The sequence below is a fragment of the Corythoichthys intestinalis genome, chromosome 18 (genome assembly GCF_030265065.1).
Source record: "Corythoichthys intestinalis isolate RoL2023-P3 chromosome 18, ASM3026506v1, whole genome shotgun sequence".
Classification (NCBI taxonomy): domain Eukaryota; kingdom Metazoa; phylum Chordata; class Actinopteri; order Syngnathiformes; family Syngnathidae; genus Corythoichthys; species Corythoichthys intestinalis.
In genome coordinates, this window is record NC_080412.1 from 46,311,913 (window position 1) to 46,331,612 (window position 19,700).

Here is a 19,700-nt window from a genome sequence, read left to right on the forward strand (position 1 = left end):
TTTTGTGACAAAGAAGTATCTATTCCAATTACTCTATCAGAGTTGTAGAAATAACTGGAAACTCAAGAGAACCATGACATTATGTTCTTCATAAGTGTATGTAAACTTTTGACCACAACAGTAAGTACGCTATAATATCTAGTTAAATTCATGGCGTCTGTAATTGTGCTCTTGTGTGCTTTCGCCTCCAGATAGGGTTTCACTGTTTAAAATACTTTTTTTTAAAAATGCCCTCCTGTTCAAAATGTTTTTTCCCCCAGAAAATGGAGATTTGAAGCTTTCCAAAGATCATTGTCATCAATATCACACATGCATATCGGACAATTTTGAAATCTGTCCAAATTGGGGGTCTCAGAGCGGAACTTCAAGTCACCTGCGTGTTTTCCGCCATCTATTAAAAAAAAAAAAAAAAAAAAAATTGGCATTTTATAAGGGAACAACTTTGAATTTTTTTGAGGCCGCTTCTTATGGAGACTCATAAATGGCTAAGATAGGTGCCTGTTTTGGTTTTAGGTCGGTAGCAGCTTTGGTTTTGAAAATATTTGAATTTGAAGTTTCAGAAAATAGGCCCCCTACGGATCGGCCCTGCGCCCCGTCATGTCAATATATTATGAAGTCTATGGATTATGTATTATACTGTGATGAAATATTTGCCAATCTCAAAAATTTCCTGCCCTCCTCTCAATATTTTTCTAGATCCTCCCGTCTGTACTAATACAAAGATACAAGATCAGCATTGTGTCCACCAAGCAAATGATCGTGACGTAAATTTGAGCATGGTGCTGAGTTACATCTTTGACTCTGTCCCAGGATGCTCTGCTGGACATGGTGCGGCGGTCCAGAATTCACTTTGTTCACTGCATATTGCCTAAGGCGGATGCTCTCAAGGCTCTCACTGGATCCTTCTTCAAAGGCGTCGAAAGTGAGACTCAAGGGGAGGGTGGAGATTCGGGTTTAATGCAGCTGGACGTGGCCTTGCTCCGCGCTCAACTGCGTGGATCCAAGCTCCTGCACGCTCTCCGGATCTATAGACAAGGTGAAATGCTAGCGAGTATTTGTTATTTGTCTTCTAAGAAACCAAATGTTGTCATTGTGGATTGACCTTCCCAGGTTACCCCGACCACATGGTGTTCTCGGAGTTCCGCCGACGTTTTGACGTGCTGGCGCCTCACCTCACCAAGAAGCACGGGCGGAATTACATCGTGAAGGACGAGCAGAGAGTGAGTCAATCAGCGAGAGAGCGCTGCCGTCGGCCAAACGGTTAAGATTAATGTTGTGAGAGGGGAGCTTCATTACATCTGCCCCTGATTTGTCAGCAGCCGTCTGACGGAGAAGTAAGCCTTCATCCATCAAGAGCCGTTGTCGTGATCTAATCAACTTGACCACATTTGTATGGCGCCTACTAAAAAGGCGGGTCGGCGCTGGGGCCGGATGCACTCATGGTCAGGGACAATATTTACACACAAAAATAAAGCACCGTTTTAGACATGAAATAGGTTATATACAGTGCCCTCCATAATTATTGGCACCCCTGAAAAAGATTGTTTTGTAGCTTCTAATATATTTTTTTAAATTCAAATAATATGGGACCTTAATGGGAAAAAAAGAGAAAACTCCAACCTTCAATACAAGTGCATTCATTCAGTGGGGAAAAAATCCCACATAAAGAAAAAATTTGACATCAGATAATGTGTGTCACAATTATTAGCGCCCCTGGTGTTAATACTTTGTACAACCACCTTTTGCCAACAAAACAAGGTCTGGGGACTGAGATGGCCATGGGAGGAGCTAGATTTTGTGACTGGTGAACCATTTCTGTGTAGATTTGGCCATATGTTTAGGGTCATTGTCTTGCTGAAAGACCCAGTCACTACCCATCTTCAGCTTTCGGGCAGAGGGCAACAGATTTTGATTTAAAATGTCCTGGTATTTCAAAGCATTCATTGTCTAAATATTTATTTGCCCCAGCGTATGTTTCCTTCTTTCCCAAAAATGTAATGGGCTTTCATGCAAAAGAATACAGCTAAAGTACAAAAATGTCCTTCCTGAGAAAAATGAGCGAGAGTGAAAGGGAGAGGAAAGCACTTTTCTCCTACTGTGCCAGCTGAGTTTCTGTGGAAACTTCCAAACAAAAGCTCTTCAGTCCTTTTTGGCAAAAGCTGGAATAATCAAGTTGTGGCGCGAGCCTCCCAACACCACATACACAGTATACACAGATTTAGGTGCTTACTCCTATGTTTTGAATAATCCTTTGTCTTCTTGTACACAATCATTGAAGGCTGTGGAGGAGCTGCTGGAGTCTTTGGATTTGGAGAAGAGCAGTTACCACATGGGTGTGAGCCGGGTGAGTAATGACACCACAGCATCGAGAACAAATAAACACCTTGGAAATGATGAAATAAACCTTTGCACTCCCACACCTCTTATTATTCTGTGCATCTGGGGTGCGTGTCCTTCATTCCACCTGTCCCTCTTAGAGAAGCGTTTGATGCTGGAGAGTATCCAACCTTTGCTCGCAACTCCAAAGGCATGGCACGCGTCTGAGGCTGGCTGTCTTTCCGCCGCAATTCCCTCTTCTCGGGTCACGAGTGCAAAACCGAGTGTCTGTCTTTGTTTTGTAGTACGGATGGCAACAGAGCACTCTGTGCTCTCCGGTCTAATCCTTTAAGGAGAGTGGAGGGAAATCAGACGCAGTAATATTCAAGGCACTAAAATAGCTGTTCTCTGACATCTGTATGGAAAAAAACGCAGCGTGCTTTAGAATGGGGGGGGTCAAACATAAGGCCCGCGGCGTTGTTCTGCCTGACAGGCATCTTGTAGCTTATTCATACTGTAAATACAGAATCACATGCTTTTATTTTGACATCGGCGCCGTAAAACAAGAAATTAGTGCGATCGAGTGCATGCACGACTGCACTCTGCTCAGTTTAATGTCCACAGTCACATTTGTTCATTCGAAACCCCCGCCCCCCAGCAAAAATGACACTGTCAATGGCAACAAAGACCTGACCCAAAAATTCCTCAAAACCAACAGCAAGTGAGACCAAATTAACAGGAAGTCACCTGGTAATGCCCCAAAACCTACAGCAGAACTACAGCAGTTTGTAGAGAAGAATTGGCCAAGATTAGTCCTGATTGATGTGCCTGACTGATCTGCGGCTACAGGAAGCATCTGGTTGAAGTTACTGCTGCCAAAGTGTGGGAGGAGGGGGGGGGGGGGGGGGGGCACAAAATATTAAATGTAATGGTTCACTTATTTTTCCCCCTTCAGTCATTGTTTGCTTACCAAAGGGTTAGGGTTAGGGTTATGTTTGCTTATCAAAGTCCTAAATGATATTCGTCGGAATACCGATGCAGGCAAATCATCTGTTCTGCTACTATTGGATCTCAGCGCCGCATTTGACACGGTTGATCACAACATACTACTCAGCAGATTAGAACAGTGGGTAGGGCTTACTGACACTATTCTTCAGTGGTTCACATCCTATTTACATGATAGGGATTTCTTTGTGTCAATCGGAAACTATCAGTCAGAACGAACCAAATTCACGTGCGGAGTCCCTCAAGGGTCAATTCTTGGACCACTCTTATTTAACATCTATATGCTTCCGTTAGCTCAGGTAATGGAACAGTATGACATCTCCTATCACGCCAATGCAGATGACACACAACTGTACATTTCTGTGTCCCCACATGAATATAGTCCCTTAGTCTCCCTGAGTAAATGCATTCATCAAATCAATGAATGGATGTGCCAGAATTTTCTCCAGTTGAATGTGGAGAAGACAGAGGTGATCATTTTTGGGCCAAAAAAGGAAAGGTCAAAGACAAGCAGCCAATTTAGCACAATGTCACTTACAGCTACAAATCAAGTCAGAAACCTTGGCGTAATTATTGACTCAGACCTAAAATTGGATAGCCATCTAAAGTCTGTCACTAAATCCGCTTATTACCACCTAAAAAATATAACCAGAATTAAGGGGCTTCTGACTCAACAAGACATGGAAAAACTTATGCATGCATTCATTTTCAGCAGATTGGACTACTGCAACGGTATATTTACAGGTCTTGATAAAAAATCAGTCGGGAAGCTGCAGCTAGTACAGAATGCTGCAGCCAGAGTCCTCACAAATACAAGGAAGCTGGACCACATTACACCGGTTTTGAAATCGCTACACTGGCTTCCAGTGAGTCAAAGGATAGACTATAAAATACTACAAAACACTTAATGGCCTTGGACCAAAATACATGCTTGACTTGTTAGATTCCTATGAGACATCTAGACCCCTAAGGTCGTCTGGAACTGGTCTTCTGCATGTTCCAAGAACAAGAACCAAGCAGGGTGAGGCAGCATTTAGTTATTATGCTCCTCACCTCTGGAACAAGTTACCCGAACGTCTGAAGTATGCTCAAACTGTTAGCTCCTTTAAATCAGGGCTAAAAACGCTTTTTGTTTAGCGCTGCATATCCATAACTGTCTATATATTTCAATCTATCTGCTTTCTATTCCTCTTGTGCTTATCTCCATTGCTGATTTCAATTATTATTAGTAGTAGTAGTTTTTGTTTTATTTTTATTTATTTATTTTTATTCTGTGATTAAATGCGATCTTTTGCCTTGGTTTTTACGTTGTGTTGATTTAAATGTGATTTTTATGGCCTTCATGTGATGTAAAGCACTTTGAATTGCCTTGTGTTGAATTGTGCTATATAAATAAATTTGCCTTGCCTTGCCTTACTATCCTCATTAAAATATGAAAACCTATAAATGTTTGGGTGGTTTTAGTTTAAGCAGTTTTTTCATCTGTGTGATTTTGACAAAGATCAGATCACATTTGATTGTGATTTTATGCAGAAATGTGAGAAATTCTAAAAGGTTCAGATACTTTTTCATAACACTGTATTTCCTTCAAAGTGGAACAACATCCACAGAAAGTCACTTAGAAATGCCCCTAAATCAACAAGAAGTAACCAATGAACAGGAAGCAGCCCAGAAATGCTCCAAAAATCAATAGCAAATGATCCAAAATTGACAGGAAGTGACCATAAATCTACGAAGGAAGTGACTAGGAGGATTGACCGTGGATGCTTTTCTTTCAGTGCCATTGACAGTTTAGCGGCATTAATGACAGCCCCCCCCCCCCCCCCCCCCCAAAAAAAAAAAAAATCAGTCTGGCCCAAATGAGATCTAATTGCCATGAATTTTGCCTGCGACCCACACTGAGTTTAACACCCCTACATTAGAATGAGTGAAGGACACACACACACACACACAAAAATCATTTTTCAAAAATGAATAGAATTGTAAAATGCTTCATTTGAACTGCCACTGCCACGAGCACTCAGTTGCACTTCAAATCCAACATTCAGTCAATCATCCCTGGCAGCCAATAATTCAAAAACGGACTCTTATGTGTTTGCATCTTTTTTCCCATTTTAGTTATTCTTCAAAGCTGGAACCTTGGCTAAATTGGAGGAACAAAGGGACGAGCAAACCAAACGTAATTTAATCCTCTTCCAAGCTGCTTGTCGAGGTTATCTGGCACGACAAGCCTTTAAAAAGAGAAAGGTAAGCAAAAAGACTTATCGATATCATCCACGCTGAGATGTAAAACAGTCGTTGTCATCCAAATTAACATTTAAATGACAAAGCAATGCCATCAAAAGGGGTGCAAACAGTGGACCCGATTTTCACCTTTGTTTGCTTTGCGCTCGTCTTGGATTCTAGCAGCTACAAGCAATTTCAAATACTATCACAAACTGGAACTGCCCTTCTTTTAATAAGACACATCCAATCAGCTTATCACTGTTGACCCACGCAAGGTTAAGACAAAAATGTCATTGTCTTTGTCCTATTCAGTTCAGCATCCTTAAATGTTAACTTTTATTCTCCCATTAGGTGCATTGATATGATGATGCGCATATTAAATGAGCTATGCAATAATATTGTTCCAAATATTTTCTCACACTGTCTTAAAGGGAACCACGGATAGAAGGACATATAGTTCTTAAATCATTTGCTCCCAAAAACGTATAAATACGTTGTATTTTTAATTGTTTCAGTGTCCCAAAGACGTATTTACCGTATTTTTCGTACTATCCGTTGCACCTGAGTATAAGACGCGCCAGCCATAAAATGCCCAACGAAGAGGAAAAAAACATATATAAGTCGCACTGGAGTATAAGTCGCATTTTGGGGGGGAAATTTACTTGATAAAATCCAACACATAGAACAGATATGTCATCTTGAAAGGCAATTTAAAATAAAAATACAATAGAGAACATCATGCTGAATAAGTGTACAGTATGATAATGTCACATGATGCATAAACAATGAAATGCGAACATGGCCGATATGTTAATGTAACATAGCTATTAAGAGTTAATCGGATAACAATAGCATAAAGAACATGCTAACAAGTTTACCAAACCATCAGTGTCACGCCAAAACACCAAAATAACATGTGAAATGATATCATAATGTGTTAATAATTACACACATAAGTCGCTCCAGAGTATGTCGCACCCCCAGCCAAACTATGAAAAAAAAAAAAAAAACTGACTTATGGTCCGAAAAATACGGAATACGTCTTTTAGTTTTTTTTTTTTTTATTTATTTTTTTTTATACAGGACACATCTCTGGGTTCTGATTCAATTTAGCTCCAAAACACAAAGCTGAAAATCCATTTTAAAGCAATAAAACTGGCCACTGGAGGGCAGTAGCGCATTTGGTAAGACCCGCAACCCAATTCAACAGCAACGAACGGCCGGGCCGCACAGCTGGGGTGCTGGCGGAAGACGACTGAATGGCGTCCAGGATGCCAGGCGCTGGACGACCAAGCAGAACGACCGGGACCACCAGTGCTGCGGATGATGCCGTTAAGACCGTGCTGCTCGCCAAGCAGACCCCACAGAGACTCAAAAAAATCCATCTTTATGAGAAAGGCGGCGATGAGGGAAAAGTTTACCCGGCTGCCGCGCCCACAACAGCGTCATCTCTCAGTTAGTTATGTGTATATAAATTGTTACTTTGCTATCAAAAGCTCTATTTGTCTTGTTGTTTATGTATTCTGTAGAAGGAAAACATTATTCAGATGTTTGGGATGTAACCAAAGTTAAAAAAAAATAGCTGTTTTAAAGTCAGTTATGTTTGAAATGTATGCTTTCACAAAAAGCTCAATTTCTCCGTTTTTTTTCATCAGAAATTGGAAAATTGCTCAAACTAAGCTGTTTTCCAATGCTGATTTCTAAAGAATGGAAAAAGATACGAACTTACTTTTTTTCATGCTGAAAGAAGAAAATCTAATCTTTGTTTTGGTGGGTTCCATGTTTATATAGCAATAGAAAAGAATTTTCTGTGGGCCTTGCAAAATCAGTCAAAATCCAGTAAAACGGCCGGGAGCGAAGGGAGTTGCACCGGTGAAAATGGCTGGGAGTGAATGAGTTAAAAGCTAAATCCTAATACATTTCAATAAAATTTGTCTAACTGGTACGTCACCATTGTTGTTGACGTCCCAGGGTGGTAACGTCACCTGGCAACACTGCCGGAATTCCACGTGTCACTTTAAAAAAAAAAAAAAATAACGGATCAATCTTTAATTATGTAAGGTAGTGATTTAAATACGCCACAAGGCGTCAATGCAGAGTTTTAAATAAATGGAATCAAGCCAATAAGTGTGTTTTCTCTTGACTGATGCCGTAGTTTTTCTTTTCACAGTGGGAAGGACTGTGGACAAAGGCATTTATTGGCATAAGCTTTGGCAACTCTTTCACAACAAACATTGGTAAAATATAGTGAAAATACAAGAAAAATAATATATCTCTCTAATAATAGTGTTTCCTAAAAAAAAGTGAGGCCCTATTCTCACACAGTTAAACAACAATGCAAAGAGTTGACAAATTTACAATCAAAACACACGCATTGGCTTGATTTCTAATTAATTTAAAACTCGCCTTTGACACCTTGTGGTGTATTTGAATCACTACCTTACATAGTTAAAGAGTGACTCTGTGAAGTATGGCAGCGTGTTCATGTGACGTCACCGCCCTGCGAAGTCAATAACAATGGCTAGCTACTAGTTTAGTTATTTTTTATTTAAAATTGTACAAATTTTATTAAAACGAAAACATTAACAGGGGTTTTTAATACCAAAGCAATATAACTGGTACTAACATTTATCTTTTAAGAACTACATGTCTTTCTATCGGTGGTACCCTTTGAAGGAAAATACGAGATATAGTAAAAAATGTTATCACAAATGACTTACAATTTATGATATTGGAGAAAATCATGTTCAAACACACACACAAAAAGACATCGCTTGTCAGAGCAGCCATTGTGTGACAAACGTAATGTCCGTTGCACCACACGTGCCCACCACATAAACATATGCTAAGATTAAGATGGGGCTGGGCCTGGTGGCCGAAATTATCATTACATGTAATTGACTTTCCAATACATGATTTTAAAATAAAGACTTTGCCTGTATTTATGAGCATGGGCTAAGCTACTAACAGAGCATATATCTTGTAAGGTAATTTTATTGCTGACACCGTGTTTCAGGGTCATTAACATATTTTGCTTCCCCCCTCCCCCCGCCACAAAAGTGAAACTCATAGTCAGAACAATCTGAAATGTTGGGATTTGATTGGTACTGGCATTTAAAAATGTCAGACACTGGCTACTTCCTTAAAAGTTTCTGCATTATGACGCATCATAACAAATGCTATTTTATTGTATTCCCCAAACTGACTTGGTCATCAAAGCCTTGCGCTTTAAAATTCTCGTCATATGATCAGCTCAAATTGTGCAGGTGTACTGTACCTCATGTAATTCCCCAGACAGTTGGTGAAATTTTAATCCCTCTGCCCTACTAGCACACACGCATGCATGAATGCAATCTCTACGGAATGATTATGTATGCAGTGCCACGCTCCTTTTCTCAGTGATTACTGAGCCAGCAGCAACAGAACTCCAAATTCATAATCGCCATTTAGTATAACATGATGTTCAAGATGAGATACGTTGCTCAATTGTATTTTCTTCTATATGCACGCCTATGTTTAAAGGCCATTAGTCACACCATGAAATGGGTAAAAAAGCCTACTGCCTTTTTAATCTTCTTGAAGTTCAGTAGCAAGAAGTGCTTGGCTACTTTGCAGTTATAAAATTAGTTTGCAGAATGTCCAGTTTCTAGCCATGGTCAACACATGGCCTATCCTGGCAAGCCAGATTGATTGGTCCACATGTCCGCAACGAATGTCATTCTGGGAAAGATCCAATTCAGACCTGTTTCTTGGAGGAACCTTACCCCAAAAAATTCCGGCTGCAGACCGGACGATGGCTCTTCTCTTTGAGCCGTCTTTGCTCCTCTTTTAAAGAAGTGTATTTCCGGCCAAACTTCAGAAATTGACCCGATAGTTATTTCCTGGTCAAATCTGTAGCTCCCACCTCTTTCTCCTGATTGGCTCAAACATCAGACGACCGGGGAAGCGGTTGGACAGCTGAGTTATACAAGATTAGCCTGACTTGGATGCCGGTTGAATGGTTAGTGTATGGTCAAAAATCACAGTCACGCGTTTTTATGCCATTTAAAATATATAGAAAATTTGGACGTGCATAGCTGTCAATGGCATAGCCTTACTTTGGTGCCAGTTGAATGTCAATACGCTCTAATAGTAATTGTATGGTCAAAAATCACAGCCACATATGTTTTTCCCCAATTTAAAATGAATGGAAAATTTGGACGTGCATAGCCATCACTGGCATGGACGTGGATGGCCTGCAAAAATGCCATATAGCCCCAAAAAAATGCCACATACAAAAAAAAAAAATGCCACAAACCAAAATCCATTTTGCCACATACTAAAAAATGCCACATGTCAAAATAAATTTTGCCACATGCAAAAAAAATATGCTACGTGGCAAAATCAAATTTGCCACATGGCAAAAAAAAAAAAAAAAATGCCACATGGCCAAAACTGCCACATGGCAAAAAAAAGAAAAATGCCACATGGCAAAATCAGTTTTGCCACATGGCAAAATCAGTTTTGCCACATGGCAAAAAAAAAACAATGCCACATGGCCAAAACTGCCACAATTCAAAATCAATTTTGCTACATGGAAAACATGCCACATGGGAAAATCAATTTTGCCACATGGGAAAAGAAAAATGCCACATGGTAAAATCAAAAATCAATTTTGCCACATGGCAAAAAAAAAAAAGCCACATGGCAAAAATGCCACATGGCAAAATCAATTTTGCCATTTGGCAAAAAAAAAACAAAAAAACAAAAAAAGCCACATGGCAAAATCAGTTTTGCCACAGTGCAAAATCAATTTTGCCACAATGCAGAATCAGTTTTGCCACTTGGCAAAAAAATGCCACATGGCAAAAAAAAAAAAAAAATGCCAGATGGAAAAAAATCAATTTTGCCACATGGCTACAAAATGCCATATGGCCAAATAACCCTTGCTTGGTGAGAGTCATGCCCTGAAGGTTCCTGTTGGGGATATTTGCATTAACCCAACGGTGCCAACTAGTGGCAACGGAAAGTGACTCATTTTACTTAAAAAAGTCCAGTTCTTTTAAGATTGTGTCAAGACCTTTTGTAATACTACATTTTAAGCCCAATGTTTTCATGTCTCTGTCTTTTGCAGTGACAACCTTTTGTTCGCCATTAAAAAGTGGATTATTTTCATGGATTTAGGCAGTTTATAGAGCCACGGAATTTGGCACACTTGGTCGAAATGGCCCAATTCGACGATTCATTTTGGTTTTGAATAAAGGCGTGGCTGCATGGCTCAGTAGTGCCCCTTTTTTTAGTACTGTCTTCAATTGTTTTTTTTTTTTTTTCCACCTAGTTGTGTGAATGTATTTCTAATCTAATAAAAGAGGCGAGTTCCGAGCATGTTAGGTTCTCATGAGATGTTAAGAGGGAGACGATTTTTCACCACCCTGACCTGCGTGCCGTCCGAGTTTGCGTGATGCCCGAGTTCCACCAAACTGCGAGGGCCCGTTCAGTCTTGCTTGCAGGCCTAGTTTTACCTTATAGACCCTACTCACCTACGTCACAAAATGGGTGTGTCGCTGTTTCTGGCCGCCATATTGTACCTCTTTTTCAGACCTATTCTCATTGTTTTCAATTAGTCGAGCAAGTTATAGAGCAATTCATGGAAGCCCCGGTGTTATCTGACGCTGTAAACTCATTGGATCCGTTGCATAAAAGGCGTTACGTGGAAAAGCTTCAGTTTATCCATTCGCCAGATCCGTATTTGATGCCTAAATCGATGTTTTTCGACCCGCTGGCTCCGCCTGACATCTGATATCCTGATATTTACAACTATCTTGTCCACACAAAATCAGCCTATTCTCACGAAAGTTTGAAAAACTTTAAGAGCTTGGAGGCTTATAAATGCTCCGTTGCTGGTTGGGTTAAACAGGTCCTCGTACACGAAAATTCGGCAGGAATCTTGTGCTCGGAAGGTGAGTTACGAAATTTTCAATTCAAAATCTTTTGTTCTTGCTAACATCCACTGTCAAGTATAATGTATTTCATATCATTTGTCAATGGAGCTAGGGCTTTTAATGTTTATATGGTTTAGCGATAGCACTCTTACTGTATACATATATAATACGTAATAAATATGAAGTGCGATAGCACTACTCCAGATTGTCCCTAGTTGAATTTATTTTTTGGCTTTAACCTCAATAGTGAAATTGTAAATTAATTGTATGACAACTGTCTGATTATCCCCTTATAATTATATATTTTCAGGTAGTTCATTCACAACGTCTGAGTGTATGTTGCCGGCGATTAGCCTAGCAATGATCTTAATTGTGGTTCTCAGCCCAAAACCCTCTAAATATATATTAAATGCATCTTACCAGATATAAAATGACTACTACGTAATCTGTGGTAGACGTTTGGAGCCCAGTTTTCTCGTCAAATTGCAGCAGTCAATCTCGGTCTCCTCTTCGGGTCTCTCGGAATACGGTAAAAATTCAAGTCTCTCAGTCTATCTTCTCTGTTTTTGCAACCGACCGCCACACACGACTTCACCATTTTGATTATTAATGTTAACGAGCAGAAAAACACGCCATAATAGGAGGAATTTACGAAGCGCTAATGCATTAACATGACTAGTATCCGGACAACATGGCGCGGGGGCGTGGCTGTGACGTCACGTGAGTAGGGTCTATAATGGCATTCTGTAGAGTCACATTGACTCCACGTGATTGGAAATGCAATTATAAACGTGTTAAATGTTTGCGACACCAATATGATATGCACCGGGTCCAGGCTGTGACAATATTACAAAGACTGTTCTGTCCCAGCAAAAGCCGGGGCCCTATGGAGTACAGTCTGTATGCTCAACAATCCCAGTGGTGATAAACAACACAAAAAGGGCTAGATTGGTGAGAAATAAAAAACGTTCAATCAACTCTGCCAACCTGTTAAGCATCGTATGTCATTCCCAAAACTCACCAGTGAATCCAGTCTGGCATCTCCAATTGGCTCTGCTAAATATAAGATCTTTAGCTGGCAAATCTTTCTTAATTAATGATTTTATCAGCAAACATAACCTTGACATGATGTTCCTAACAGAAACTTGGTTAGATAAAGATAAGAGCTCGACAGTTCTGATTGAGGCAACCCCCACAAACTTCAATTTCTTTAGTGCGCCAAGAACCCATAAGAAAGGAGGTGGGGTTGCCAGTCTGATCAGGGACAGTTTCCAATACACAAATATTTCATGTGGTCAGTTTGATTCCTTTGAATATATTGTCATTCAGCTAAAAAGCCCTTGCAGAGCTGCCTTGGTAACACTTTACAGACCACCAAAGTATAACACAATGTTTTTTGATGAGTTTACCAAAATGCTGTCTTCTGTCTGCATGGACTTTGATTGTGTTGTTCTAGTGGGTGACTTTAACATTCATGTTGATAATCCTGAAGAAGGATGTGCTATAGAGCTTTTAAATATTTTGGATACATTTGGTTTATCTCAGCATGTCACAGTTCCAACACATAACAGAGGGCACATACTGGATTTAATAATATCCAAAGGTCTTAACATCTCTGAGGTCACAGTGAATGATGTTGCTCTGTCTGATCACTACTGCATTATGTTTAAAATGACCACCCCTGTCCATCCTCTGAAAAGGGAAACAGAGGTGATTAGGAAGCGTTACATAAGTGATAACACTTGTGCGTTATTCACACAGGCCTATGCCTCACCATTAACCCCTACAATAGCTCCAGTGGAAGAACTTGTTAATAGTTTCAGTTCCAGTGTGATGACTGTAATTGACACTATTGCCCCGATTAAGACAAAATCTTTGTCAAGAAAGAAGAGGTCACCCTGGAGAAATGCCATACTAGCTATAAAACAAAAGCAAGTTTGTAGACGAGCAGAACGCAGATGGCGAAAAAACAAACTCCTAGTTTTTGATGATATCTACAAAGACAGTCTTCGCAAATACAACCAGGAACTGAAAAATGCTAGACAGTCATATTTTTCAGAGATCATTAGTAGAAACACTAACAATACCCGCACACTATTTTCTGTCGTTGACAAACTGACAAACCCACAAGCATCAATACCTCAGGAATTGGCATCTGAGGTGTCCTGTAATAATTTCGCAGCATTCTTTACACATAAAGTACTAAAGATTAGACAGACTGTGTGCAACTCCAGATTAACAAATGTTACACTAAATGCCTCCCAAAATGTCCCCCACGTCAATCTTAGACAGTTTAGCCTCTTGGACTATGCCACTTTAACAGAAATTGTGTCGAAATTAAAGCCCACAACATGCTGCCTTGACATCCTTCCTTCAAACTTTTTCAAAACTGTTTTTCATTGCATAGCCCCAGACATACTTCAGATTATAAATACTTCTCTCCAAACAGGAGAGTTTCCTCAGACTTTAAAAACTGCAGTAATAAAACCTCTCCTAAAAAAACCTAATCTGGATGCCTCAAACATTAGTAATTACAGGCCAATATCAAATCTGACATTCCTGGGGAAAATTATCGAAAGGGTTGTGTTCGAACCGATCCAGAATTATATGATGCAAAACAATCTTTTTAACTCATTTCAGTCTGGATTTCGACCACAACACAGCACCGAGACTGTGCTTATCAAAGTCCTAAATGATATTCGTCGGAATACCGATGCAGGCAAATCATCTGTTCTGCTACTATTGGATCTCAGCGCCGCATTTGACACGGTTGATCACAACATACTACTCAGCAGATTGGAACAGTGGGTAGGGCTTACTGACACTATCCTTCAGTGGTTCACATCCTATTTACATGATAGGGATTTCTTTGTGTCAATCGGAAACCATCAGTCAGAACGAACCAAATTCACGTGTGGAGTTCCTCAAGGGTCAATTCTTGGACCACTCTTATTTAACATCTATATGCTTCCGTTAGCTCAGATAATGGAACAGTATGACATCTCCTATCACGCCTATGCAGATGACACACAACTATACATTTCTGTGTCCCCACATGATTATAGTCCCTTAGTCACCCTGAGCAAATGCATTCATCAAATCAATGAATGGATGTGCCAGAATTTTCTCCAGTTAAATGTGCAGAAGACAGAGGTGATCATTTTTGGGCCAAAAAAGGAAAGGTCAAAGATAAGCAGCCAACTTAGCACAATGTCACTTACAGCTACAAATCAAGTCAGAAACCTTGGCGTAATTATTGACTCAGACCTAAAATTTGATAGCCATTTATTACCACCTAAAAAATATAACCAGAATTAAGGGGCTTCTGACTCAACAAGACATGGAAAAACTTATGCATGCATTCATTTTCAGCAGATTGGACTATTGCAACGGTATATTTACAGGTCTTGATAAAAAATCAGTCAGGAAGTTGCAGCTGGTACAGAATGCTGCAGCCAGAGTCCTCACAAATACAAGGAAGCTGGACCACATTACACCAGTTTTGAAATCGCTACACTGGCTTCCAGTAAGTCAAAGGATAGCCTATAAAATACTACTGCTCGTCTACAAAACACTTAATGGCCTTGGACCAAAATACATGCTTGACTTGTTAGAGTCCTATGAGACATCTAGACCCCTAAGGTCGTCTGGAACCGGTCTTCTGCATGTTCCAAGAACAAGAACCAAGCAGGGTGAGGCAGCATTTAGTTATTATGCTCCCCACTTCTGGAACAAGTTACCCGAACGTCTGAAGTATGCTCAAACTGTTAGCTCTTTTAAATCAGGGCTAAAAACGCTTTTGTTTAGCACTGCATATCTATAACTGTCTATATATTTCAATCTACCTGCTTTCTATTCCTCTTGTTTTTATCTCCATTGCTGATTTCAATTATTATTATTAGTAGTAGTTTTTGTTTTATTTTTATTTTATTTATTTATTTTTATTCTGTGATTAAATGCGATCTTTTGTCTTCGTTTCTACGTTGTTTTGATTTAAATGTGATTTTTATGATCTTTATGTGATGTAAAGCACTTTGAATTGCCTTGTGTTGAATTGTGCTATATAAATAAATTTGCCTTGCCTTGAAATGTAAAGTCATCCCCTAAAAGAGAGATTTATTCCATTTGTCCATGTGTTCATGCACATTAGAACGTTCATGGTCATATCATTTTCTCCAGTAAAAAAAAAAAAACAAACAAAACAAAACAAAAAAACATTTCTATCGAGCTTCCGTGGAATTCATCCATCTTAATGAATAGATGTCGTGCATAAACTTGTATTCATATTCATATATTAACTAACATGTGGTATTATCCATCCGTAGTTCTTCAATATACAGTTTCTTTAGATTATGTGTTGCAAACAGTGCGTGGGTGGGCTTAGGAGCCACTTATCCACAATGAAACATTCATATCATGAATAATGTTAAGAATAAGCCACTATTTAATATATGTGTGTTATTTAGTGTATGAACACCTAAAGGGCATTCTAGAAGATGTTGTCCCTATGGAAGGCTGGCTTGTTGATGCGACAGAAGGTCTGTTGATTGAGTTTGCCTGGCATGTTAGGCATGCGAAGATGTGACATCCCCACGTGACATGCATTTACATCTTTTTGTCCTGTTTGTCAAGGGCGAATGCAAAACAATTTGCTTCGGCATTCATTTCCCACTCTGGGTTCGGTCCTGTATGTTCTCTTTAAACGTAGAGCCAATGCTTTTCACGTGTTTGCATGGAGCAAAATTAAATACATACATTTGTTTTATGACACAAGAACAATAAAATGTCAGCGTGCATTATTAGAGGTCGACAGATATGGGATTTTCAAATGGTGTTACCGCTATCCCCCCAAATTTTCAGCTGATTGCCGATATCAAAGCCGATTTTGTAAGCCGATATTTGACACTGATATACCGTATTGGCCCGAATATAAGACAGCCCTCATAAAAGACGACTCCCTCTTTTTCAAGACTCAAGTTTCGTCTCCCAGAGGGGAGCAGTTCAAACAGAAAACCAGGATGTGAGCTGTCCTTCAGGATGTTTAGAGCTCTGCTGAGGCACCGGGTGGAGTAGATGTCCATCAGGGAGGGAAGAGGACAGCCAATGATCCTCTGCGCTGCCTTAACTGTCCTCTGAAGCTTCTCCCGGTCTGTGGCAGTGTAATCCCATACCAGGTGGAAATGCAATATGTTAGCAGGCTCTCAATGGATGCGTGGTAGAAGGCCAGCAGCAGCTTCCTATCCAGCTTGTTCTTCCTGAGGACTCGCAGGAAGTGCGGACGCTACTGAGCCTTCTTTATGATAGCTGTTATGTGTGCTGTCTATGAGAGGTCATCTGAGATCTGGCCTCCCGGGATCCTGAAGGTGTGGACCCTCTCTCCCTAAGATGGCAGCTGTTTACTAACGCTGCCGAGTCTGTCATTTCGCATCGAGACGCATCAGACGCGACGATGTGGGCGTAGTTTGCAGCAACGTAGCATCATGTGGGCTTAGTTTGTAGGGATGTGGGGTAGTTTGTAGCGGCTGTCGGTTGCAGTCAGGTATTGCTTCAAGGTGCTGCAGGGTCCTTCCGGGGTCTTACCGTCAGTCAGCGGTGGCCACAGATGCCCACACAGATGCCTGATCAAAATCCTTTTTTATCGATTTTTTTTTTTTTTTTGTTAATCGGCCGAAGTTGGAAAAAAGTCCATATGGCGGAAAACACTCAGGTGACTTGAAGTTCCGGTCTGAGACCCCAGTTTGGCCAAACTCAAAATTGTCCTATATGCATATGCAAGGGCGTAGGTTTGGTCTGGTAGAGACGATGTAGAAGCATAACCTTCATCTACACTTTTTGCTCGGGATGGAACATTTAAAAACCAAATAGATTGGATGAACGGCATCAGGGCGACATTTCTCACGAATATGAACCAAATAAATAGATAGGCTATCTCAGGGGTGCTCATTCCGTCGATCGCAACGCTAGTGTGGGTTGCTTGCGGTATCCAGAATATATATTTTTAATGTATGTAGTTAACTATGATTGTTTTATGTATGTTGTGTTGTATGAGCAACACATGAGGTTACGCAGCACCCTCGCTCTCTAAGCAGCTTCATGCCAGCATTTTCCATGTTATATAGATTCCAGCAGAGTTCACTACATATTTCACATTTTAACAGTAGAAAACACAGAGGGACGCTTCTCTCTAAGCTGCTTCCTACTCGAGTTTTGCAGGTTAGCAAGTTCACACAGTTCAATGTCATGCTAACTCTGATGCAGGTTGAGCTTTCAGTAGCAAAATTAGTGGTGTGTTTCCCACCTCCACAACATTGGCGTCTTTTTACATTATTTACAGTGACTGCTGCTGGCTGATAAAAAACATCTAATATACCATCTTTGGGGGCGGAGGAGGCAGCATGTTGTCGACATGTATATCTGTCGGAGCTGTGTGAGCGTGCGTGTGGCGGGGGTGGGTCTAGTCGTCAGCCAATCAAACGCGTGTTTGGGGGGGGCACATTGTGAAAGGGGTAATGAAATGAAAATAATTAACATAATAATGGTATGGTCAATTCTATTCTGACAACATATGGGAAAACAATCTAAATTACCTATATACCTTGAAGGAGTCACATAATTCCAACAACCTGACCTCATTATTTAATGCATATAAGGTTGCTTAAAAGTTGGTGGAGACAATTTGAGTGTACTGAAAAGTTGGTAATGTATGTCCTTACCGTCCCTATGCAAACCTACACCCTTGTGCATGTGTGCTACATCATTGGAAAGCTTAAAATCTCAATTTTCTGGCGAAAGAAAAATTTTGAACAGTAGGGCATTTTAAAAACATATATTTATTTTTAACCAGAAAAACCCTAACTGGAGGTGAGAGCATGAGAGAGCATAATTAAAGACGCCACGATTTTAACGAGATATTATCACGTACTGACCTTTTTTTGATCCCCAAACTCCATGTACTCATCGAGTGTCAAGACACAGATGTGAATGGCCACAGCCGGATTTTTGGGGGATTTTATTGGTGAAACATGGTAATATAACAAGGGTCGCGAAGCAGAAATCGCATACATCAAGGAGTGGTTGAGATTTTCATTTTCATATATTTACCCTTTTAAACGTTTTTTTTTTTTCAATTTTCTTTGTTTGGATCGATTATCATCTAAAATATTGGGGAAAATGCGACGGTAACACAAAAAAAAAGAAAACAATTAAGCGATAGTTATGAGGTAGATATCCGTGATTTATTTACAGACACCATTTTTTTCATTGTGACATGATTTGTTTAAAAGTTTAAAATATGCGAGTGAATAATTTTTTTAATTCTTTTTTTTTTCTTTAACTAACTATTAGACATCAATTAATGATCCTAAGCTAAAAATGACTTTGAATAATACATTTAATTACTTAGCTTGTTTTTATGGCTGGGTTGAAACAAAAGCAGTTGCGCGACGTCTGTAAAGGGGGGTTTCCAGGTTAAAACGGACAGATTAAAAATAGTTTTGGGGGCTTAATGCGCCATGAATCTGCTATGGCAGCTTATAGATATATTGTTCTCAAACAGTGGCGCCTCCAGAAATTTTTCATAGGGGTGGCCAGATGGGGCCACTTAAAATCTTGGAGTGGCACACCAAAACTAAAAGCCATAATTTCAGGTTTTCATTACGTTTTCCGAAATTTCCAGGTTCTTGGTGAATCAGTAACAGGCACACTTTTGCTCAATTGACGATGTTTATTGATTAGAAAATGCAGAATAAATGAGATATATTGATTACAATCCCACAAGAGCAAGCAAACAAGTATCAACAAATGTCAATGATGACGCTAGACTTGAGCTTGTCAATCTCAGAATCCCCACGTTACGTTACAGCACAACTAGTTGTCCCTTAGAAATGAAAATCGCTTACCGTGACAAACGAGTGGGAAGCCAACAACACTCCAGTTAAGCGGCAAAGGGACAAAGGCCAGGCGATCCGTACGTGACCCGCTGGTAGACCTCACTGGTCGCCCGGAAATGTTCGGCTTTTGTAGGGACACACCCCCCGGAGGCGGAGAGGCCAACTTCTGCCCCCGAGCGGCGTGGCCCCGTCTAATCACAAACATTTAAGCTACTTTTGGTTCAGCCCCCTTGAAAAAGGGCTTTTCACATGGGACAAATGAGCTGTCCTGCAACAGATGCCAACAAGTGGTAAATATTATGGGTGCAAAACAAGTTATCTCTATGGGACCCAGGCGTGTAAC

The 19,700-nt window shown here is 40.2% G+C and overlaps 1 protein-coding gene across 12 annotated transcripts in view; it reads left to right on the top strand.

Annotated features, from left to right (window-relative positions):
* The window catches only part of LOC130906910 (unconventional myosin-XVIIIa-like), a 186,793-nt gene that overhangs the window by 101,854 nt on the left and 65,239 nt on the right, over window positions 1–19,700 (top strand). For all 12 annotated transcript variants that reach the window (XM_057821611.1, XM_057821609.1, XM_057821614.1 and 9 more), the window contains 4 exons: window positions 811–1,036; window positions 1,111–1,220; window positions 2,279–2,344; window positions 5,440–5,568. In XM_057821611.1, coding sequence (XP_057677594.1) covers window positions 811–1,036; window positions 1,111–1,220; window positions 2,279–2,344; window positions 5,440–5,568 — 531 coding nt within the window. The remainder of the gene's footprint in view (window positions 1–810; window positions 1,037–1,110; window positions 1,221–2,278; window positions 2,345–5,439; window positions 5,569–19,700) is intronic.